The sequence below is a fragment of the Eretmochelys imbricata genome, chromosome 4, assembly GCF_965152235.1.
Source record: "Eretmochelys imbricata isolate rEreImb1 chromosome 4, rEreImb1.hap1, whole genome shotgun sequence".
Classification (NCBI taxonomy): Eukaryota; Metazoa; Chordata; order Testudines; family Cheloniidae; genus Eretmochelys; species Eretmochelys imbricata.
Window position 1 is genome coordinate 96820211 of NC_135575.1, and position 21858 is coordinate 96842068.

The window sequence follows — 21858 nt, forward strand, 5'->3', positions numbered from 1 at the left end:
GGTAGACAAATAATTAACTGCCATGATATTTATTAGTAGTCTCTAATTATACAGAAGAGTCAAAATAACTCTTATTATTTATTTATACAACCACTTATCTGTTTTTCACATTCATAATGACCCAGATTAGTATGTACACCAGATGTAACAACAAAGAATATGAATTTATCTGCTGTATTATTACAATTTAGGGAGTCACACATACTTTTTCCTATACACCTCTTGTAAACATGTCATTGCAGTATTATTTCCATTAGTCTGGCATATGTTCACATGACAGCCTATAGTAAGATCTGTTAATGGGAATGATCTGATTGGTTTAAAGTTTCCAGCCGTTGATGAAACTCTGTTCAATAAAGTTCCCGGCTGCCTCTCCTCCCCAACACAATATCAAAAATGTCAGATTTATAGGTCAAAATCTATTGCAACTCATTGGGCTTCCCAGATGTGCCCTTAGGGTCTTAAGGAAATAACCAAAAGTGTTTGCTGAAACAAATAATTTAATTTCAGCTTCAGTCCCAGGCATGGGTATCTGTTGTTGATGAATCCATTGCTGAGCCTGAAACAGTTCCCATAGTTTTAAAAACAGGGGGCTTTAAAATAACTTACCAAAGAGAGCAGCCACATTTTAGAACTTTTGTTAGAGTAGCTATAAATGAAAGTCTGCTAAATATTTTAATACTGGAGATCTTGCTTAAAAGCCCTTGTTTGACATGCAGGTAGAGGGTGTGTGTGTGTGTGTGTGTGTGTGTGTGAGAGAGAGAGAGAGAGAGAGAGAGAAAATAAGTGCTCAGGGACAGTATGCTGGTGATAAAACAGCTAATGCTGACAGCTTTATTCCATGCATTCCTGCCTCTTGGATCATATTTTCACTATTTTGTATTTGACTGCCTTGATCGCCTAACCCTTTTATCCCCATACCAAACTGTGTCTGTGGAATTTAGTAATATCTCTCCTTATTGATAAGGACAGAATGCCAGTATATTTTCTTTAACTTTCCTGAAGAAGAATAAAAAATGTTCCTCTATTTTTCTGGAAATCTCTTGCTGAAAACGCTTTCTTTCTGTTTAAGTCTTCAGCCAGAATCAACCCAAGAGGGCAATGACCTCTAGACGGAACTGAGCTGATATGAATCAAATGGGTTTTCTTCTTCATCTCTGCAACTTGTTTGAAGCAAGCTGCACTGCAGACCTTTGCTGAATCTTCATCTCAGACTTTGGCTGAAGCAAGTCTTATGCTATTTCTTGGACTTTTGGTTTAGGGAAATATGGTTGCATTTGTATTTGTCCCATAAAGAATCAGGACATTTTTACTCTTAATTTCCTGTTTTCCATATAAAATACGCTCCAGTTAGCACATCGCCACTAGCATGTCAGACCCACTTTGCTGCACATTACTCTTTAATACACCCTTGTATTGTGGAATAGAAAATCAGTTATGAGACTACTAGAAAAACATTAAGAAACAGTTTCCTTTTTTGTTGGATTTTACTTACTCTTTGAAGTCACTGTACTCCTCAGCATGCTGGAATGACACATGGTTTCCATCACAATGCTTGTAGTTAGGCCTTAGAATCGATGTTGTTGTTCCAGATGCAACAGCTGGTTTACAACCTGTGCAATAACTTTTGCAGAATTAGTTACATCCACGTAGAACATCAGAGAACATGGTCTGTTTCCTTTTCTCAAGGCCTTCCAACAAAAAGTCAAGTGTCTAGCTGTTCTTGAATGCTGACTATGCATGTTTTTTCATTTGCTGTTTGAAATCGTGACAGATCTCAGGAGTTGTCTTATTTAAATAGCATGTAGTGACTGTTCCTGATTTTCTTAGTGCAGTTACTTTTTATTATTGATTGATTTTTTTCATTGGCACTACTCAGCTGAGTAATTGCTCAACCATTCACAATCTGGCTGTCTGATAGTCATCCATCACTATTCATTATTTTCTCCGTTTTGAATTATGTCACAGTGCTGGAGAATAATATTTGTACCACAGTTGAAAAGAGATGCAGAAAAATTGAGGTAAGCTTTAAATAATTAGGCAGGCTAGCTCTTTATTCAAGTTATGGGAGAGCAGAGTTCTAAAGAGTTCAGTGTCTAATCAAATGGCTAACATATGTCATGGTCATTGAACCCTAGGTATAATTTGAGGCTAAGTGTGAATGAACAAACATTTTGCTGTGGCCATAGATTAAATCGGTTTTAGTTTGCATGGCTATTTTATCACTCGTTTCATTTCAAAGAGAAAGCAGTAAACCATTTTTATTTTAACAATGTGGCACTGAAAGGCAAAAGGTTTGATAAAAAACTAATGGAAGAAGTGATAGAATTGTTAAATGTAACTTTCTGTACCAAAACAAGAGAGATTAAATAATCATCTGGAGAGAGATGCTGCAGTACAGGAGTATACCATTTTATAAATCTAAAATACTGTTCTGCTGGGTGGTATAGAAGTAAACTATTAGTTTCTACACACACTATGACCTTCAATCATCTGGTTGTAGCCAGCACTGCAGACAGGATACTGGTCTAGAAGGATGTTGGGTCTGATTTAGATCGTAGGAACTGCCACAGTTATTCATCAAATTTTAGGAGCCACACTTCTCCCTCTTGTAGAGAAATTACAGGTCCTTCAGGAAACAGGGAATGAAATCGGTAGCGGTTTCATCTTCTAGAATTCATGAATCCACTAAGATCAGTGCAGATATAAAGCCAACACCAGAGGCAGGATCTTTCTCTGGTCTTTCTCTTCCTACCTCTCTTTAGCACAGCCTTCAGTACTGGCTGTTGAACCCAAAAACCTCTTGAAAGTGTCAGTCAGCTGTGCAGAGGGGCTCTGTAGGAAAGTAATGCAGCCAGAGAATATATTATGGATCCTCACGAATAGCAGTCTTTCCGTGCAGATGAGGAAAGATAAGAATGCTTTGGAGGTGGCAGAGAAAGGGAGTGAGTTGCATGTGGAGGGCCCCCCTCTGACATCCTTTCTCACGGATCCATAGAATTGGGTCCAATGCTGCACAGCAGTGAACTATTCAGCAACAGATTATTAATTTTGTTGTATTATATTTTATGCATTAAGTTGTATTTGAACGGTGATAAATGCTGCATGCAAGGTGTTAGCAAGGTGTTAGCAAATATACGACTATGTCTAGAACTCGTATTCAGAGCTAAAATGTAAGATAATATAAGTAGCTGGCTTGGTTCCCTTGCTGGAATTCCTGTTTTCCTTCAAAATCTTCTAGTAGTTTTTCTTCCTTTTTAACCTAAATTTGTTGGAGTGATAAGTGTTCTGCGGCTGTGTGAAATTTTCCTGCTCTGGTGGGTTTGACAGTAACGTTACTTTGACATATTTCTTGTTTGCAGTTCTACTGTGAAAAGTGAATATTTAAAATGCCACCTTCTCACTCTCCTGATCTGCTCCTGTTGTATATTGAAAACATCATCTGTTGACTTCGCTCACCTAGTGACTACTTTTTACTCCTGTTAATGCTGCAGAGGTAGCTCTAGGAGAGGGAGCTGGTGCCTGTTCTTTTCTTATGTGTCTTCAAAAGAATTACTTACTCAGTTTCAATTAAACTTGTGCAGCCCATTGAAGTCACTTGAGGGCGGTGGGGAAGTTCTCCACTGTACTGTGTTTTGTGTGATCATTTACACAAGTGCAGAGTTAGTGCCAAAGGCTGCCTGTCATTCTGACTTGGTAGCATTTTGCATCCACTTTGAATTGCTGTAGCTGACTACACAAAGCACAGGCAAATGGAGAGTCAGGCTTTGTTTTGAAGGCAACATTTAAAGACAAAGGGATTGCACAAATATAACCGATGGCCTAATTTGACCTGTGGAACCACAACTGCTGGTGATAGTAGCTGTCAGGAAATAAATTAGACTCTTAGATCCAGATGATCCCAGGTCAGTCTGCATGATTAGCAGTTACAGGCCCCCCAGTCTCCTCCCTCCCACCTTTCTCCTTATACACTGATGATTTTTGAACTGGAAATCACTCAAGGACAATAAGCAAAGCTCCACAGTGCCTTATTGGCAGAGTGATTTTTCAGAAAACAGAGACACTTCAAATTGTAATTGTGTTTAAAGTCTTTGCAATTTCTGACAAGATTGTGGATGTGACTGAGACTTGTTTCACCCCGTGTAAGGGGCCATATAGCTACTCCACCCAGGAGCAACCCAGGAAAAGAACAGTGATACAGATGATAATAATTCCTTCCCTGGTCTCCCGCACCTTGATTCAGAAGGTCAGTAAGTTTTACCGCTATGCCATCCTCATGCTAGCTCAGCTGTGCAGGTTGGCATATGGGGCAAGATGGAGGGAAGAGAGTAGGGGCAGGGCATTCTCCACACATGTAGACCCACAGAACCCTTCACAGGGTGAGGGAGTGGGTCTGTCCTTCTATTCCCTTTTTCCCATTCATGACATAAAAGGGCAAGTCACTATCTTGCCCTGTATCAGTTACGTAACATCTTTAAACTGTTATAGACCTAACTTGTTCCAAGTGTGTTATATTACAATTATTCAGCTGATATTTTGTTTTTCCCCTGGGCTCTTTTCCTACCTCTCTTTTCTGTGTTTTCTTCCATTCATCCCACTCGCCCGGAATCCTCTCCTTGGTTTGCCTGCTTTGTCATCTCTCCCACAACAAGGCACTTCTGAAAACATATATCAAAGTTCAGGGCAACTGCATTTGTATTCCCCTCCATGGTCCCTCAAGAGCACTGACTCTAGGCTCCTGGTTCCTCAGCAGTCACCTCTCTTGGGCAGTGACCCACATTTCATTCCCTCCTCAACAAGGTTTTTTCCAGGCTGCACAGTTCCCTGACTGTGTTGTGATGTCCACAGCAAGCCAGCATCTGCACTTTGCTTTCTCCTCAAGGCTATGAACAGCATAATTGCCAGCAGTTATAAGTTGCCCCAAAGTCCTTTATAAGCAAGCAAATTTATTCTTAAGGTGAAAGCATTGTACAGAAATCCTATTAAAAACAATAAAAGAACCTACACACATGCAACTGAACTTACCAAAGATCACACCCAGACTCCAACAAGGGCTCTGGTCAGAGTCAGTCCTGCAAACTCCACAAAGGAGTTTTTCTGTGATTATAACAGCCTTAGCTCAGAAAGCCATTGCGCCATTATTAAACACAGTCTTTTGAAGTTCATATCACTTCCAACTGTTTGCACAGCATCTTCACCCCAGAGAGGTTACATACAATCCCAGTCCACAGGCATACATAACCTTTGCATATGGTACAATGGACTCCAAAGATACTTAAATTTAACTCAGTAAGGGTTTTTTTAGAAAATTGCCATATCTGCCACAACATACTTAATCAAAACGACCTTCAAACCCTAGTTCTCCCCTCAATGAAGTGTGACCTTTTTCTTTTTTATATAGGCAGCTAAACAAATGAAAACAGCCAGCAGTTGAAGAGTAGGATTAGCAATATGTGCCAAACGTCATGATTCAATCATATGCCTTTTTCCTCCACCCTAGGGTGCAAAAGCAACGTTTGAAAATTAGGAAGTGCCAGAATTAAGACTGTCTATGCAACGTTAATTCTGTTCCCTGCATGCATTCTGATACAATCTTTAATTATATGATCACATACTATTTTTCCACCTGTCCCCCCGCTTCATTCAATGCACAGGATGGACAGTGCTCAGGGAATGAGACAGCTGCTCCATATTTTTATCATCATCATTCAATTAGTGATCCCTGCCATATTTACTGTACACCATCCAAAACCTGCACTGAATACTGAATCATTCATTTCCTTGTAGTCTTTTCTATGGCACTCATTGCTTTTGTCTCTGAGTGTTTCACAAACATTAAATTTAATCTTAACAACCTTCCGGGAAACAAGTATTAGTATCCCCATTTTGCAGAGGGGGAAACTAAAACTAAGACAGTGACTTTCCTGAGGCAGTGAATCAGCAGCATCTCTTATTAATCTTTTGTTTTATGTTATTAGATACAGGAGGGGGCAGATCTCTAGCTGGTGTCAATTGGCAATGGCTCTATTGACTTCAGTGAAACGATGGCTAGTTTACACCCACTGAAGATCTGGCCCAAGGTTTTTATTTAACAAGTATTGTTTCCTTCTTCCTTCTTTCCTTTCTTTCTTTTTTGTAAAATCTGGCTGATTTTTATGTTGCTGGAAACGCATTGAACTGAACATATTTTGGGTATATTAATTTCTTAGAAAACAAAGACATTAGTACCTCTGCAGTCAGTTTTACTTTTATATGACTGACATTGTATCTTGTTTTCTGAAGAGACCAACATTTAGAGGCGGTATTTGAGTGACCCAGGTCAAATAATTGAGCACTACACATAAGTGGAGTCCACTGTAATTGATAATACCTTCCTTTCTCATGGCATTGAATTCTATGCAAGACAATTTATATTATATAATAGGGCAGATTGCCCCTCCAAGTTAAAACTGTGGTGATTCCCCCACCCCAGGAAATGGTGTTTTGTTCCCCTCCGTGTCAAAACTAGCACCTCTACAAGAGACCAAAGCCAGCTGCATGAAGACCCTGTGCCCCTACACAGGGTCAGCCCCTGCGGTCACACTCCCCATGGCTACAGCTGTCCCTGGGACAAGGATAGAGAGCTGTGTGGAAAGGTACACCTCTACCCTGGCCTTCCAAGTCATCTTGTTCCCCAGAGCAGACCCTGAATGCACTGAAAGCCTGTGCAAGGTCTCTGTGGAGAAAGAAACATTGTTGCAGACACTTTCATTCATGGATGGTCCCTTCCCCGTGGGTCTCAAGGGCCTAATATGGCCCTATGTCAGTAACAGAACTCTCTTCAGAGGAGATGGTGTCAAGTTGCTCCTTTGTCTTAAGTGCAGAGCAGCCCTGAGGGATTTCTGAAGAACAAGTCTAACACAGCCATAAAATTTCTCCCCTCCCACGCTGTACAGTTATTACTGTCATATGTAGATGCAGACTGAATTGTCTAATGAGAATCCTAGTTTCTTATTACCATTCTTCTGTTCTGGACATAAAATATCTATTAGGGAAATTAGCTTTCCATCAAGATAAGATGTTACCTACAGCCTAAAATGGATATGTGGTTTTCTTTAACAAAGTTTCCTTCCTACTGTGAACTTCTGGAGTTGTCCTCCCGACTCCTTATGCAGTTCATGATCAAAATTTACATGGCAAATGGTGAGGTTCATGAATTTTTCAAAATGTGTTTATCTTGACTGGTAGACAAATTCCATATTTTTTGTCATGAGACATTCATGGAAATGTTGAAAAATGACCACATTTTACCCATGGGAAAACTTTTCACAAAATGGTCAAGATAATTTAAAAAACAACAACAACCAGGCCTACAAACTCTGGTCTAACCAAGTTATGCTTGGTGAAAGAGTAGTTCTATTTGCATTGTGAACCTTGGGGCTGCTCTATCTCACATTTAGGTACCTATGGTCCCAAGTGGCTGTTCTGGCAACTGATTTAGGGATGCTCCAGTCATGTCCCCCATTCCTCAGTTACTCCTTTTATATCAGAGGCTAGAAGTGCTGTACACTCCTCAAGCAGTGCAAAGGAGTCCATAGCAGAATGAAGGAGCTCACCTTAAGTTTAACTTTTAAAAAAGTATATTTGGCATATTGGCTTTGGTTGTTTGTGTGTAAATATAAAAAAAATATGGTTTTTCTTTTTGTAGGAATACACCATAGATATAATTTTTGCCCAGACTTGGTATGATAGTCGCCTAAAGTTTAACAGCTCAATGAAAGTGCTTATGCTTAATAGCAATATGGTTGGAAAAATTTGGATTCCAGACACTTTCTTCCGGAACTCAAGAAAATCTGATGCTCATTGGATCACAACTCCAAATCGATTGCTTCGAATCTGGAGTGATGGACGAGTATTGTATACTCTGAGGTAAGGGCTCATGAACTGGATGCAAAGGCGCTCTTCATTAATATTTTCACTCATTGTTATATTCTGCAATCCATTACAATTAAACCTATTGATTTTACAACTTTAATAACAATTGCAACTGGCAGAAATAAATGAATTATCATTACTAATATTGTGAATGGGACTTTGAAAGAATTATAGTAAGAAGTAACTTCCAGGTCCCTTTCGGTTTCAAAGTTCAGAGGCTCAGAAACAAACGTGGAGATGCATAAGTTGTGGCTTAGTCAAGTGGAACATAAAATATATGCTGTTGTAATGTACTGCTCAACAAGAAATTAAATAGGAGCAGGGGGCAGATTTGTTTTATTTAGGTACAAGAAGACAGTAAAGATAAATAAGATTAATGTAATGTGACAAGCCAATACCGTAATTTGTGTTTAACTCTTCAAGTGTCACAATTCCAGCTGTACACTGGACAGCAGACTCACTGGACTGAATTGAACTCTTAACTGTCCCCTATAGCTATTTTGCACAAAATTATATTTGAATAAAAGAAAGCACTCAGTTAAAATATTAGTCAAAAATACCTTATTTATATATATGGGGTAGGAGTGCCCATTATGGGAAATAGTTGTTTGCCCGTATAGGAAAGTATCCTGTAATAATCCTTTAGAAGGAAAAATAATCTAACATAATTTAAAAGGACACTGTTAACTTGATTTTTTAAAATGTCTTATTTTGAAGAGTGCAGTTTTCTGATAGAGCCTTCTGGTGGAGCCCTCTTTAAAGAGTATATCCTCTTTTGCAGAATTTCCTGTATAGAGTTTTATGCTCATCTGCTAATGTTTAAAATGTTTGTTAGCTTTTTTGAGCACCACCACCAAACCTGCTCAGACCCATTTCTTCTACTGTCTTCCAGCCAGCTTGCTGCCTGTCCAATTGCAGTTCCAGGTTTGCTGCTGCTGTTTCTGGTTAATATTCTTTTAGAAGGCCTAGGGAAGAGCACTCATGTAAGCTGTCCATGAGCAGTGGATGAGAGTGATGTCACCAAGCTAGAGTATGAGACAGGAACTGTAATCAACCTTCAACAAAACCCAGTGCTGTCCAATGTACACGTTTGTATCAGGGAAAAAGATGGCCTAAATTTGGCCTAAAGTGGAAGTAAATGGAGAAAAGCAAAGTTCATATGATAGCGAATGATGGAGCAACAACAGGATCTGACAACACATCACGCCATTTGGCTACAATTACCCCTATTGGCCTTCACCACTTCCCTTTTGGCACTTTATGGAGCAGGATTGGCACTTCTTCACCCTCAACTTCATAGGCAGGCTGATTTTCTGCCTCCCCTGAAATTGGTCAGCTGATCTCTTTAAGACACCCATCTGTGATCCCAAACCTAATTTGGGTTGTCTTAAATAAAAGCTGATTTTATTGGTTAACTATCCAAAAAGAACAAATAACAGAAAAGAAAACACAGGGAATAAATGCATGTACTGTAGTTGGCTACTTAAAAAAAAGCAAACAAAAAAACAAAAAAACACATCACGCAGTGGATACAAAACTTTCAAATTGAAATATAGTATGTTTTCTGCAGCATGGTAGAAGTCCTTTCCTTCTTGCATCCTGAAGTCTATCCATCTGTCTCAACTGGTCAGGTCAGATTTCCAGAAAGGCCCCAAAGAAGTGTGTATATAAAATAGCAACTTACTTCATAGTCCTATTTTGCTTGCCAGCTTCTCCCCCAGCACCTCTCCAAAAACACAGGGATATTTAAGCATGGTATTACTCTCAGAAATCAGTTTACCTGACTCCTATCAAAAAGAAGGGGAGATTTAATTGCACAAATAGCAGTTAGGTGCCTAATTCCCAGTGGAAGTTAATGGGAGCTGGGTGCCTAACTTGTGCCTTTGAAAGTTTTCTGCATAGATGTAAGGTATAATTTTCAAAAGCCCCTAAATGACTCAGCAACCTAACTCTTATTTTCTGGAGTTATTTAGGGCACTTATGTTCTTGACAATATTGCTCCTGGGCATCTTCTCTTTAAGAGCCTGATCTTCCTACTTATATTGGGGGGAGGGATAGCTCAGTGGTTTGAGCATTGGCCTGCTAAACCCAGGGTTGTGAGTTCAATCCTTGAGGAGGCCACTTAGGGATTGGGGTAAAAATTGGGGATTGGTCCTGCTTTGAGCAGGGGGTTGGATTAGGTGACCTCCTGAGGTCCCTTCCAACCCTGATATTCTATGTTTCTATTAGTACCACTAGCTTCATTGAAACTACCTACATGAGTAAGATCTGCAGGATGGGGCCCTATGTACACAATTCCACTATTGCACATCTAGACATCAGGCATAATGATTCTGAATCTCATGTTAAGAGAAGCCATTAGAGTAGGTTATTAGGTGTCTAATATATAACCATCTATCAATGGCTTTCACATAAAGAACATGTGGTTTAAGACTTCCAGAGCGTGCAGTGGAGGGAGCACAGCTCCGGCTCCTCTGCTAATGCTGGTGGAGAGCTCTCCCAGTCTTGGGTAAGTGGCACTTTTCTACAACTCCCCCTCCTCTTTGGTTAGTGAGGGGAGAACTGCTCCTCCTATTTTAATCAGCTCATACTAGTGAAGAGTTGAAAGGACACAAAAATAGAATGGCATACTTGATATACCTTGTGGGTAGCATAACTGGTCATGCAAACTAGCATGACCAGACACACGGGTCTTCAAGTAGTATTTGGCGCTCACGAAAGCTTATGCTCAAATAAATTGGTTAGTCTCCAAGGTGCCACAAGTACTCCTTTTCTTTTTGCGAATACAGATTAACACGGCTGTTACTCTGACACCTGTTATTTGGTGATGGATACCATTCTTTAGAAATGATATTGAATACTTTTTGTACATGGTCAGTTACCTATCCCTAATACACATTCACTGGCCAAAACGACTTGCATGTACTCTAATATGTAGTACAAAGGGTCTAGGTGCTTGAACATAACCTCACTCATAAAACTTTTTCTTCTAATTAGGTTGACAATTAATGCTGAATGTTATCTTCAGCTTCATAACTTTCCTATGGATGAGCATTCCTGTCCTCTGGAGTTTTCAAGCTGTAGGTGGTAAAATACTTCATAATTTTATTTTCTATTATTTAAATTCAGACACTGTTGATTGATAGGCTGCAAAGCAGCAGGTCCGTGATTGCACATTAAATTCTTGCAGAACAGAAAACAATTAGCTGTTTATAGTTTGCTTAGTCTTCTCTTGAATTGAATGAATGATGTTACACTTCATTTCACTGCAACTTTAAAAGGTTAAAAATAATCCTACCACTTAGGGGCCTGATACAAAGCCCACTGGAGTCAACAGCCATCTGCTCATTGACTTCTTGGGGCTTTGGATCAGATCTTAGGAGAGGAAGAAATATATATAATCTGCAAAAATTACCAGAGTTTAAGTGACTACATGTAGTATATTTAACAGTATAAAATTACAGGATCAGGTCACAACAAAGTAACACTTAATCCTTTTATACAGTGGGCCTAGTTGTGGTGATTAAGGCCTGTTTTACAGTGCCCTCCACCTACCAGACCTAGTTTGGCTCTTGCTGAGTCACTCACTTCCTGGGTTAATTCTAACTAAACTCTCAAGGAATTCATGGAAGCAGTTTCCAGCAGGGTTAGTTGTTTGATCTAAGCTTTCTTAGCAAACAAAAACAAAACCTTGCAGACTCTTCCCTCAAATGTCTGTGCAGGCTGAGTCATCCCTTCCCCAAGTCTGTTCTTTGCACCGGTAACTCCAGTGACCAAAGTTTCCTTGCTCTAAGCTCAGAGCCTCAGCCATAAATGACTCCACATAGTATCCCTTCTGCCCATTTGGAGCAAATCATATCTGCAGTAGCTACAGTAGCAGTCCACTGGAAAAACTGTCCCTGGTCTCAGCTTTCTGGAGGGTATTGCAATCCCTGCCTCCATTTCCTGCTGCCCTCTTTTATAAGAGTCAGCTAACTAAGTTCCAGACCTTTCTCAGATGCAGAGAGTGGGGCTAATCATCCAGCTGCAGGCCTCTGCCCCCAGAGGAATACTATCCCTGATACCTTCACATACCCACCTGCCTTGAGTGGGCCTGTCATGGCACTTACCACAGGGCCTACTGTGTTCTTCAGTTCTTGAAAGCAAGCCTGTATTCCAATGGTCCTTCCTAGGCCAATACTCTATTCTAAATTGAAAGGGTTGAAAGTCTAAGTACCAACTTGTCACATGGGCATTTGAGTCCTTTATGATTTGGAGCCATCTTAATGCCACATGGAAAGGATGTTGCAAACAGATAATATCTCAGTGCCTTTACAGCCTAGTGTATGGCCAGGCATTCCTTCTCAAAGGACAGAGTACTGGGTTTCCTGGGCTAAGAGTTTTCTACTTATGTAAAGGGCAGGGTGCTCTTCTGCATGGAAACTTTGGGGTAGCACTGCACCTACAGTGTAATGCAAGGCGTCTGTTTGTAGGATGCATTCTCAAGTGAAATCGGGGCTATGGAACACTGGCTTGTTGTAGAGAATCTGCCTAATTTTCCGAAATGCTTGATCACGCTGGGGGGACCCCGTGACTTGTCCAGGGGCTGACTTTTTTAAAACCAGGTTGGTAAGAGATGCAGTTAATAGGGCAAAGTTGGGCACAAATCTTCTATAATACTCTGTTAGGTCTAGGAAGGCCCAGACCTGCTTTTTGATTCTTTGTTTGGGGGGTGTTTGCTAGGGCGTCAACTTTGTCAACTAGGCATCGTACCTTCTTGTTCCCTACTAGATGAAAAAAATATTTTTTTCCTTTCCCCACTTTGCAGTTCTTTGGGTTTGCTGTTAAATGGGCTTCCTGTAGGGCCTGAAGGACAGCTGCTAGGTTCTGGAGGTGGGTGGGCCAGTCCCAACTGTATACCAGCCTCTCATCTAGGCAGGCCATGGCATAGTGATGGTGGGACCATAAAACCTGATCCATTAGCTTATGACAAGTAGATGGAGCCTCATGCAACCAAAAGGGCATGGTAACAAATTGGAATAGGCCCACTGGGGTAGAAAAGGTTGTTTGTTGTTTTCCTTGGGAATCGAGAGCAAGGGGAATGTGCCAATAGCCCTTTTGTTAGATCTAATGTTGTTATAAAACAAGCTTCACCGAGACAATCTAGCAGATCATTGACTCGGGGCATTGGCTAGGTATCAAATTCAGAAATGGCATTTTTCTGATAGAAATCTATATCAAACTGAATGGTCCCATTCAGCTTTAGTACTAGAACTACCAAAGTACACCAGGAGATACAGGAGTCCTTGATGACTCCCAATCTTAACATTTCCTGTACTTTCTGAATGAATGGGTTTTTCATCTTCTGGGATTTGATATGATTTCTGAATGGGCTTGGCCCCTAGCCCTATGTGGATGTAGTGAGGCACCATGGAGGTTTGTCCCAGTAATAGGGAGAACACCTCCTTTTAAGATCTTAGGGTGTTGTTTATTTGCCTTCTCTGCCCATTAGACAGTCCCTTCCCAAGTGCTACTTCCTCTATCCTAATTTTGGCTGAGGCACCAGATCCTCTTCTCCCTCCTCCAGGTGGATACAAGGCTTTCCTGTACCTTCCAGGGTTTTAACAGGTTTACATGATAAATATGCCTTGTTTTTTCTGGTCTGGGCCGTAAATTTCATAATCTGCGGGTCCCACCTGATGGAGTACTTCATATGGGTCCTGCCCTTTGGCCAAGAGCTCATATTCCCAGCTAGCAAGGAGCAGGGGCACTTGGTCTCCTGGTTGGAATTCCTTAGCTCTAGCCCCTTTATGATATTGCTGTGTCTAGGTCTGTTGGGCCTAAGAGAGGTTAGTTTGGGCAAAGAGGCACAAGAGTTCTTATCTTTCCCTCATTTAACTGACATATTGGAGGACACTGGTAGGTTGAGCTTCCTAAGACTCCCTAACTAAGTTCAACATTCCTTGAGGCTGTCTCCCTTAAAGAAGCTCAAAAGGAAAGAAGCCCATGGAGGTTTGTGGTACTTCTTGTATCGCAAACAACAAATATTAGGGGGAGCAGCTAGTGCCAGTGTTTGGCCTTGGTTCCCACAGGCTTGTTTAACGTATTCTTGAGGACCTTATTGAACCTCTTCACCTGACCATCAGCCTGAGGAAGATAAACTGCTGGAGTAGTCACACTTTCAATAGTGCCCAAACTTGTCACTCGATTAGTGACTACTTCCAATGGAAGCCCAGCTTAGAAAACCAGTTGGTGTAGCTCTCACTCCAGGATGGAGGCAAAGGTGTTTCATAAGGGAATTGCCTCTGGATGTTGAGTGATATAGTCCCCAAGAACCAAAATGAACTTGTGATATCTATCACTCTTTTACAGAGGGCCTATTATATCAATCCCTACCTGCTCACAGTGGGTTGTGATGAGGGTAGGGGGATGAGAGTGGCCTGGCCCTGACCCTTTGGGGCTCCTTTTGGTAATCAGGGCATGGCAAGCAGAAATCAGCTGCCTCTCTACATATCTCCAGTTAAAAGAATTGAGCTAACAATCTTTCTTGGGTTTTCACCTTACCCAGATGTCCAGCCATGGGAAGAGTATGGACTAGCCATAGGAACTCCTGCTTGGCAGATTTGGGGATTAGGAGTGGATCTCTGGGTTCTTTAGTTTATAGGTGTCTCTCTACCCAGTTCAGAATTTCATCCCATAATTCAAAGCAGGGAAACTGGTGAGATGTGTGTTCAAAAGTAACTGTCGTGTTGGCAGCAGTGACTTGGCTGAAACCTTCCTGAAGTGTTTGGTCATCATCCTGAGCTGCCACAATATCAAAGGTGTCACTCAAGACACTGTAGTCTAAGATGGTAAGGGTATCTGCAGTGTCCATGGGTAAGTGATAACATACAGACTGTTGGGATGTTCCCTTCACAGAGTTTACCCTTTGGGAAGGTCCTTCTCCAAGCTCCATGGAGTCAGCTCCAGGATAGGCTTAGGCTTCTGCTTGATCCTGAGACTTCCCTGAATGTCTTTGTGAGCTCTGGGACCTTCACGAGACTTCAAAAAGATTGGATTGAGCAATGGGCAATAGATCCTAGCATCCTCAGAAGGGGTCTTTTCTTGAGGTAGGGGGTCTGAGTTGGAGGGAACTGATTCTCCTTCCAGGAGAGTCAGAAGACATTTCCAGTCACATCCCAGGATCACTATCCAGGGTAGGTGATCACCACTCTACCTGGAAGTGCCCTGACTGATCTGCTAACTGCAAAACAAATGAGGCCATTGGGTATGTACAGATTTCTCCATGAATGCAGGAAATTCAGATGGATCACTCTGGATCCAGGGCTTTGGGTGAGACTAAGTCCCTTTGAAGTAGAGTTTGTCCACACCACAAGTCTATAAATCCCTCCACTCTGTTTGTCCCTATTTTTATAGGGACCATGAAAAGCCTTGGGGTCAGTCCTAATGGTTGGTTTGGAGTCTCACCTGCTTAGCCAAAGAGGCATCCTAAAAAGTCATATTCCATCACAGGGAATTCCCGTTGGCTCTGCCTAGGTTGCCCAGAATAACATATCGGGCCCTTCATGGGAGGGTGGTGGTGGTCCCTTGAAAGTCTGGGACTTTGGAGCCCCTATTCCTGGTGTGCCTGTGATGAGCATAAAGTTTCATTCGCTCAGGGCAGACTAGTACTATGACCCTCGGTGGTTTGGCAGGTTATTGTCCCTTGAAACTGTTCTAAAGAGTGGTCAGCCCTCAGGGGGACTGTTTTTCCTACTCCTAGGCAATTTGGCCTCCAAAAACCTTTCAGTTGTCTCTAGTGACTTCTGAATGGATGTCAGGTAAAATGGTCAAACCCAGCTTTGAACACTATAGGGAGAATGTTCAGGTATTGTTGTAGGACAGTATTGTCCATAAGCTCCACCACAGTCTTTGTCTCTGGGGTTAGCCATCAGGTAGCGGAGTCCTAAATCTGTGGAGCTACTTGCCTGGGGGCACGCTCCCTTAAGGAATGGCTCTGGCTGAAATTTCTTTTGATAAGCCTCTGGATTTTGATAAGTCTGTTCCACTCATGCTCCGCCAGCTGGGCTTCCTGCAGGCATCACTGGGTGGCCAGAAGTGCCATCGGGAACTTCCTTTCATTCTCTGCATGCTGTTGATTCACCATTATTTGGAGTATCTTCTCCATAGCCCTTCTTGATTGAAGGGGTTCAGGGCAGGCCCCTGTCTGGGCTCTACTTGTAAACAGATTGGGGCCTGTCTTAAAGCACCCTCCTCCTACCAGCATTGTTCTTGCTGAGTCACTCACTCCCTGGGTTAATTCTGTCTGAGCTCTCTCAGGGAATTCTGGGAAGCAGTTTCTAGCACAGTTAGTCATTTCATCTAAGCCTTCTTAACAAACAAAAGCAAAACCTTGCAGACTCTTCCCTCAAAAGTCTGTGCAGGCTGAGGAGTCCCTTCATGCCAGTCCTTCCTGCCAGTAACTTCAGTAAGTAAAGTTTCCTTGCTCTTCCTTCTGTCCATTTGGAGCAATTTCTCTCCACAGTAGCAGTCCATTGGGAGCACTGTTCCAGCCCCTCAGCTTTCTGGTGGGTGCTGCAGTCCCACCTCTCCATTTCCTGCTGCCTTCTTTTATAAGGGTCAGAGAATTAAGTTCCAGTACTTTATTAGGTGCAGCAGGTGGAGCAAATCAGCCAGCCAGCTGCAGGCCTCTGATTCCAGAGGAATGGTATCTTTTATACGTTTGCATATTGCTTTCAGTGGGACTAGTTTTTATGAGTAAGAATTACTAACTTACAGGATTATCCCCTTTAGTATAAACTCTGTTAAGCATATAAAATTAATTTGTTCCCAAGGACATTGTGCTACCATTGGTAAAATAAAACACTGAACACATCTAAACAATTTATTCCTTAATGTACAGTGGAATAGGAGATGAATGTAACTACAATGAAACTTCTTAAATGAATATTATTGCTTAATATTTGCTTCGTAAATACTTCAACTAAACATGCTTTCACAGCTCAGGCCTGTTCTACATCTAAAACTTAGGTTGACCTAGCTATGCTGCACGGGGGTGTGAAAAAGTCACACCGCTGAGAGATGTAGTTAAGGTGACCTAAACTTCCATGGATCTAGCTACTGCCACTTGAGGGAGGATGGGTAGATTTATTATAGCAGTGGAAAAACCCTTCTGTTGTTGTAGCAAATATCTACGCAGCTGCAGCTGTGCCACTGTAGCATTTGTAGTGTAGACATAACCTCTGTCTTCTGAAAGATTGAATTGGCCTAGTGCACCTAAAACTGGATTAACGCAGTTCTGAACTATTTCTGTCCCAAATAGTCAGCATGGAAAGGCAAATAAGTTTCCAAAAGCATTTATACCTTTTAAAGCAAATTAAGTATGAAATAAATAAAAGTAGCTACCACATTTAAGCTTTAAATATGCTTCTCAAATTATGCCCCTCTGTTGTATTACATTAAACTATCATTCTAAAGAAACAGAATCAGTACAAGCTAAACTTTTTCATATTTGAATATTGCATTATTAATTTGAGACATACATTTTCCTTAAATGTCTGTATTCGCTATCATTTTGGTCGGTAGTACATTTAGCCACACTTAAAACTGAGACATTTGCAGGCTAAAACTTAATAGTACATCACGTATGTTATGGAGCAGTTGTTTTCTGACCCAGTTATTTGGGTTGTATCTAATTTCAGAGATCACAAGTGAAAGAATTCTCTGCTGTATACTGTGAATGAATACTTGGTTTGGTCTACTTTGTTCTAGATGGATACCCCAGAAATGAAATTGAATACAAATGGAAGAAAACCTCTGTTGCAGTCGCAGATCCCAAATACTGGAGATTGTACCAGTTTGCATTTGTAGGGTTACGAAATACAACTGAAATTTCTCATACTCTGTCTGGTACGGAAAAATCTGATGTTTTCTTGCATGCATTTAGAGGATTAGCAGCCTACGCACTTTCATTCTTTGCCTAAATTGTGCAAGGAACCATTTAGTTGTTGTGTGTGCTACTAATGTCTAGGGCAAAACAGAATTGCAGCTGACCTGTTTTAATGGATAAAAGTCCTTTGGCAGCTTTGTTTAAAAGGAAAGTACATTATGTTTCCCATTGTAAATTTTACAACATGGTATGTATTTGGAACAAGAATACCAAAAATTATGGGATAGAAAACCACTTGCAATGTCTAATTAGAATTGTGGGCTTTTTCCTCGTAGGGGACTATATTATCATGACAATCTTCTTTGATCTGAGCAGACGTATGGGATACTTTACTATTCAGACATACATTCCTTGTATACTAACAGTTGTTCTTTCATGGGTCTCATTTTGGATTAATAAAGACGCTGTGCCTGCAAGGACATCATTAGGTATGTATGTTCCCCATGCATAAAAATCTTCAGAGAGAAATAAACTAATCAAAAATATCCATGGCTTTAAAATTATGATTCTGGGCTTGCACCAGGGGACACCCCAGCAGAGACTGAAAATCCTCAGGGAATCTTGATCCAACCCCCCTGGATCTGTAGCTGTGCACATAGAGGAGTTTTCTATATATTCTCTTCTTATCATCCAGCATGAGGGCAGCCTGGTTAATGATTAGGCTGAGAGGCATGATTTTGCTGCAGTGAGAGTTGCAGAACACAGGGGCAGTTAATCCAGGAAGATTAACTAATACCAGTTTTTAACCTATCTGTGTCTTTATTGGCCTGCGACCACAAGTTTTCTGTTCTCTGGCTTCTTTCTCAGAGACCAAGTCACCCTTTCCTTTTCTGTATGCAGAAGGGGAAGGACCCTTAAACATAACAGTTGTTCCTGTCTACATATGCCTGATTCTCCTCTCACACCTGGACAAATTGGGAGTAACTCAACTGAAATTAATGACGGAGTTAAACTTGTGTGAGAGCAGAATTAAGCCCCATTTCTGTTATTTCCATGGTTTTGCTGTGCTCCATGCCACGGAGCAGACTGGAGACTATAAGTCTAAATATATTATAGCCTTTCAATATTGGCTCTGTTTTAAAATTTGGTTAAGGTACTCATCCGAGCTCATTTAATTAAATCAGTTTAAGAATAGTAGTAGCCAAAACAGTTTCTAATTTTAGTGGTGCTAAAGAAACCATATTTACTCTTGTTAACATGTTGCAGTTATTTATGCTCTCTTCAGAAGTACTGGTTTATCAGAATAAATACTTTCACTCTGTAGGAGAACACTTGCAAATTTGGTTACAAAGAAATATCATTATTCAATATACTACTATTTACCTACTGGAGTATGAGTAACAGGAGTTTACTGACAGCATTAATGTACAGGAAGAACACAGGAAGATCTAGATTTTTTTAAAAAGTGATGAATTTTTTCACTTAGTTCTATGCTATTTAATTAACAAAAAGTTCCATAAAATGTTAGTGAATAGAGTTTAAAACCTAATGATTTGACGTCTCATGATATTTAGAATCTATATAAATTACCTCTAAAGTATAGTATTTAAACCTCAGCATGGGCACAGTCTGAAAAGAGAATGTAAATATGGTTCCCGATTCATTGTCTCTTGCCAACTGCATATTCAATTTGTTCACTTTACAAGGTGTTTCTTCTAAACTGCCAGCCCTGAAAACTTACCCTAGGATATGACAATCAAGCTAGTATTTTTCCAGCTCTCATATCAGCAACAGTAATGCTGTTCCAACTAAAATGTGTTTCAGGTATGTCATAGAGGTTTATAGTACTGCACTATAACTCATGCCGGTTGGGTTAGTTACTGTTGACTGATGTGTAAGCAGTAAAGAACCCTGGTTGACTGTCAGATCCCAGGATGATTTTGCTGACTGGCAGATGGAGTGGTGTGGTGGTGGTGGTCAAAGATTTTACTTGTAAATGGAGCTAATTTGATATGAAATCATTGGGGCGGGGGAGAGACACAAACCAGAATACCCCACCATGCTGTTTTTTTAGAGTTACTCTTCTGAGTATAACCACACTTTAACTCTATTTGACAAACAAAGCTCCTGTGCTAAAGTTTATTTTGATCATTAAAGGGCTGAGCTATGAGGAAACTGTGTTGCATCCATGGGGACAGAGGAGCAATCCAGACACCTCTTGTCCCTGCCCCATCGCCACTTGTGAGCAGCCATTCCATAGCTTCACCATAGCAACATCTCTACTGCTTTCATTGTGAGGAACACTGGGAACGTTTGCTACCGTTCCGTCTTCCCCTATGGAACAGGACTCTGAAACTAGAACAGTGGGAGGGTACAAGACCATGCCCATCCCTTACCCACTGGCTGTTGCAGTAGGAATGATGCACTGAAGAGGGGGACTTGCTAATGGATGGAGCTGACTGCTCACCCCACCCACATGTATGGCAGAACGTTGGCAGAAATTGTGCCTTTCCAAAGCACAGTGGTTCAGATTTTTGAAGGCACCTAAAGATGCACATAGGCACCTAATGGTTTTTTTAAAAAACACCTATTGGGAGGTAGGCATTTTTGAAAATCCCACTAGATACTTATCTGCATTGTCAGGTGTGCCAATGTGACATTGGAGTAGCCCTTGCATTCTAAAGTTAATCATGAAGCAGAAAATATAATACAAAATTGTTGTATTACATTAATGGAGTGTGGGTTGGTGCGGATTTTGAATATATAGTTACTAAAGCCAGCTCTTCTGTGTGATTGGTTCATATGTCAAAGGCTGAGCAGCGAGTCTTCAGTGGAATGCCTCTTCTGTGAATTAGAACTTTCATAGAGATGAAGGCCAGAAGGGATCATTAGATCATCCAGTCTGACCTCCTGTATATCAAGGGCCACTACATTTCACCCAGTTAACCCTTTCTTCTGAAGAATCGATGGTTAAGTAGTGCACCTTTTCCCTAGATATTAACATTTGTTCCTTATTCACATTTTAAAAATATTTAAAATCTGAATAACATTACGCTGTATAAAATGTTGAAAATTTCACAGTCCTTTACAATTTATTTAACTGCAGTGTGTGGGAGAACAGAGATGATTTGAACCGAGGCTAAAATCATCTCGCTCTCTATAGCCCCGGTCTTGCCATTGGATCCATGGGGATGGACTCTTGTGCTGGCACATATATTTATGCTCATGTGGAGCCTCATGAAAGTCAGTAGGCTGTGTGTAGGTGGAAGAGTCAGTTTGCTCAGATCCGACTGTAGTACTGGGGAACACTGGGCCAGTTTGATTGCTTTGGTACTAAAGGGAATAAATTAAATGCTTCACAACTAAATTTGTCTGTAGTATCACTTATTGAAATACCTCCCTTTGTTTCTGTTTTTGAACAGGTATTACTACAGTATTGACTATGACAACACTAAGTACAATTGCTAGGAAATCTCTCCCTAAGGTTTCATATGTGACAGCAATGGACCTTTTTGTTTCAGTTTGCTTCATTTTTGTGTTTGCTGCCTTGATGGAATATGGCACCTTGCATTACTTCACCAGCAACAAAAAAGGGAACAAAGAGAAAGAGAAGTCATCAAAACACAAGCCAGCTGTAAGTTTAAGCAATTTGGGAAAAGCCTGCTTAGTTGTAATGTCTGTATTTTATTTTTTACAAAAAGTTATTTTTTTATTTGTATTATCATAACACCTGGGAGTCTAGTCATGGACCAGGAACCCATTGTGCTAGGTGCTGTATAAACACTGAACAAAAAGATAGTCCCTGTCCCAAGAAGCTTGCAATCTAAAGGGAACGTTTAAGAGGCTAGCTGGCAAACTGCGAGGCTAACAGTCAAAGGTAGTTAACATGACAGCCTTTCCCCCTTGGATTCATTTCCTGATAATGGCACAAATAAACATGAATGTAGGCTCATCCTACTCTCTAGTGGATATAAGTTAAGCCAAAAAGCGGTTGAACATAATTTTTCATGGCTGCAATGGAGAAACCCAAGCTTCATCAGGATCCACTACTGCGGACCCAGTAACTCACTGAGTGA

At 40.9% G+C, this 21858-nt stretch overlaps 1 protein-coding gene across 2 annotated transcripts in view; it reads left to right on the forward strand.

Moving 5' to 3' along the window:
- GABRG1 (gamma-aminobutyric acid type A receptor subunit gamma1) overlaps positions 1–21858 on the forward strand; it is a 74962-nt gene that overhangs the window by 44612 nt on the left and 8492 nt on the right. Inside the window, exons 1-6 of one of the 2 annotated variants that reach the window (XM_077814589.1) lie at positions 7781–7908; positions 10912–10994; positions 17665–17802; positions 18118–18270; positions 21205–21420; positions 21484–21497. In XM_077814589.1, coding sequence (XP_077670715.1) covers positions 7781–7908; positions 10912–10994; positions 17665–17802; positions 18118–18270; positions 21205–21420; positions 21484–21497 — 732 coding nt within the window. Of the gene's footprint in view, positions 1–7687; positions 7909–10911; positions 10995–17664; positions 17803–18117; positions 18271–21204; positions 21421–21483; positions 21498–21858 lie in introns of those variants that run through there. The other variant, XM_077814587.1, reaches the window with a different exon arrangement.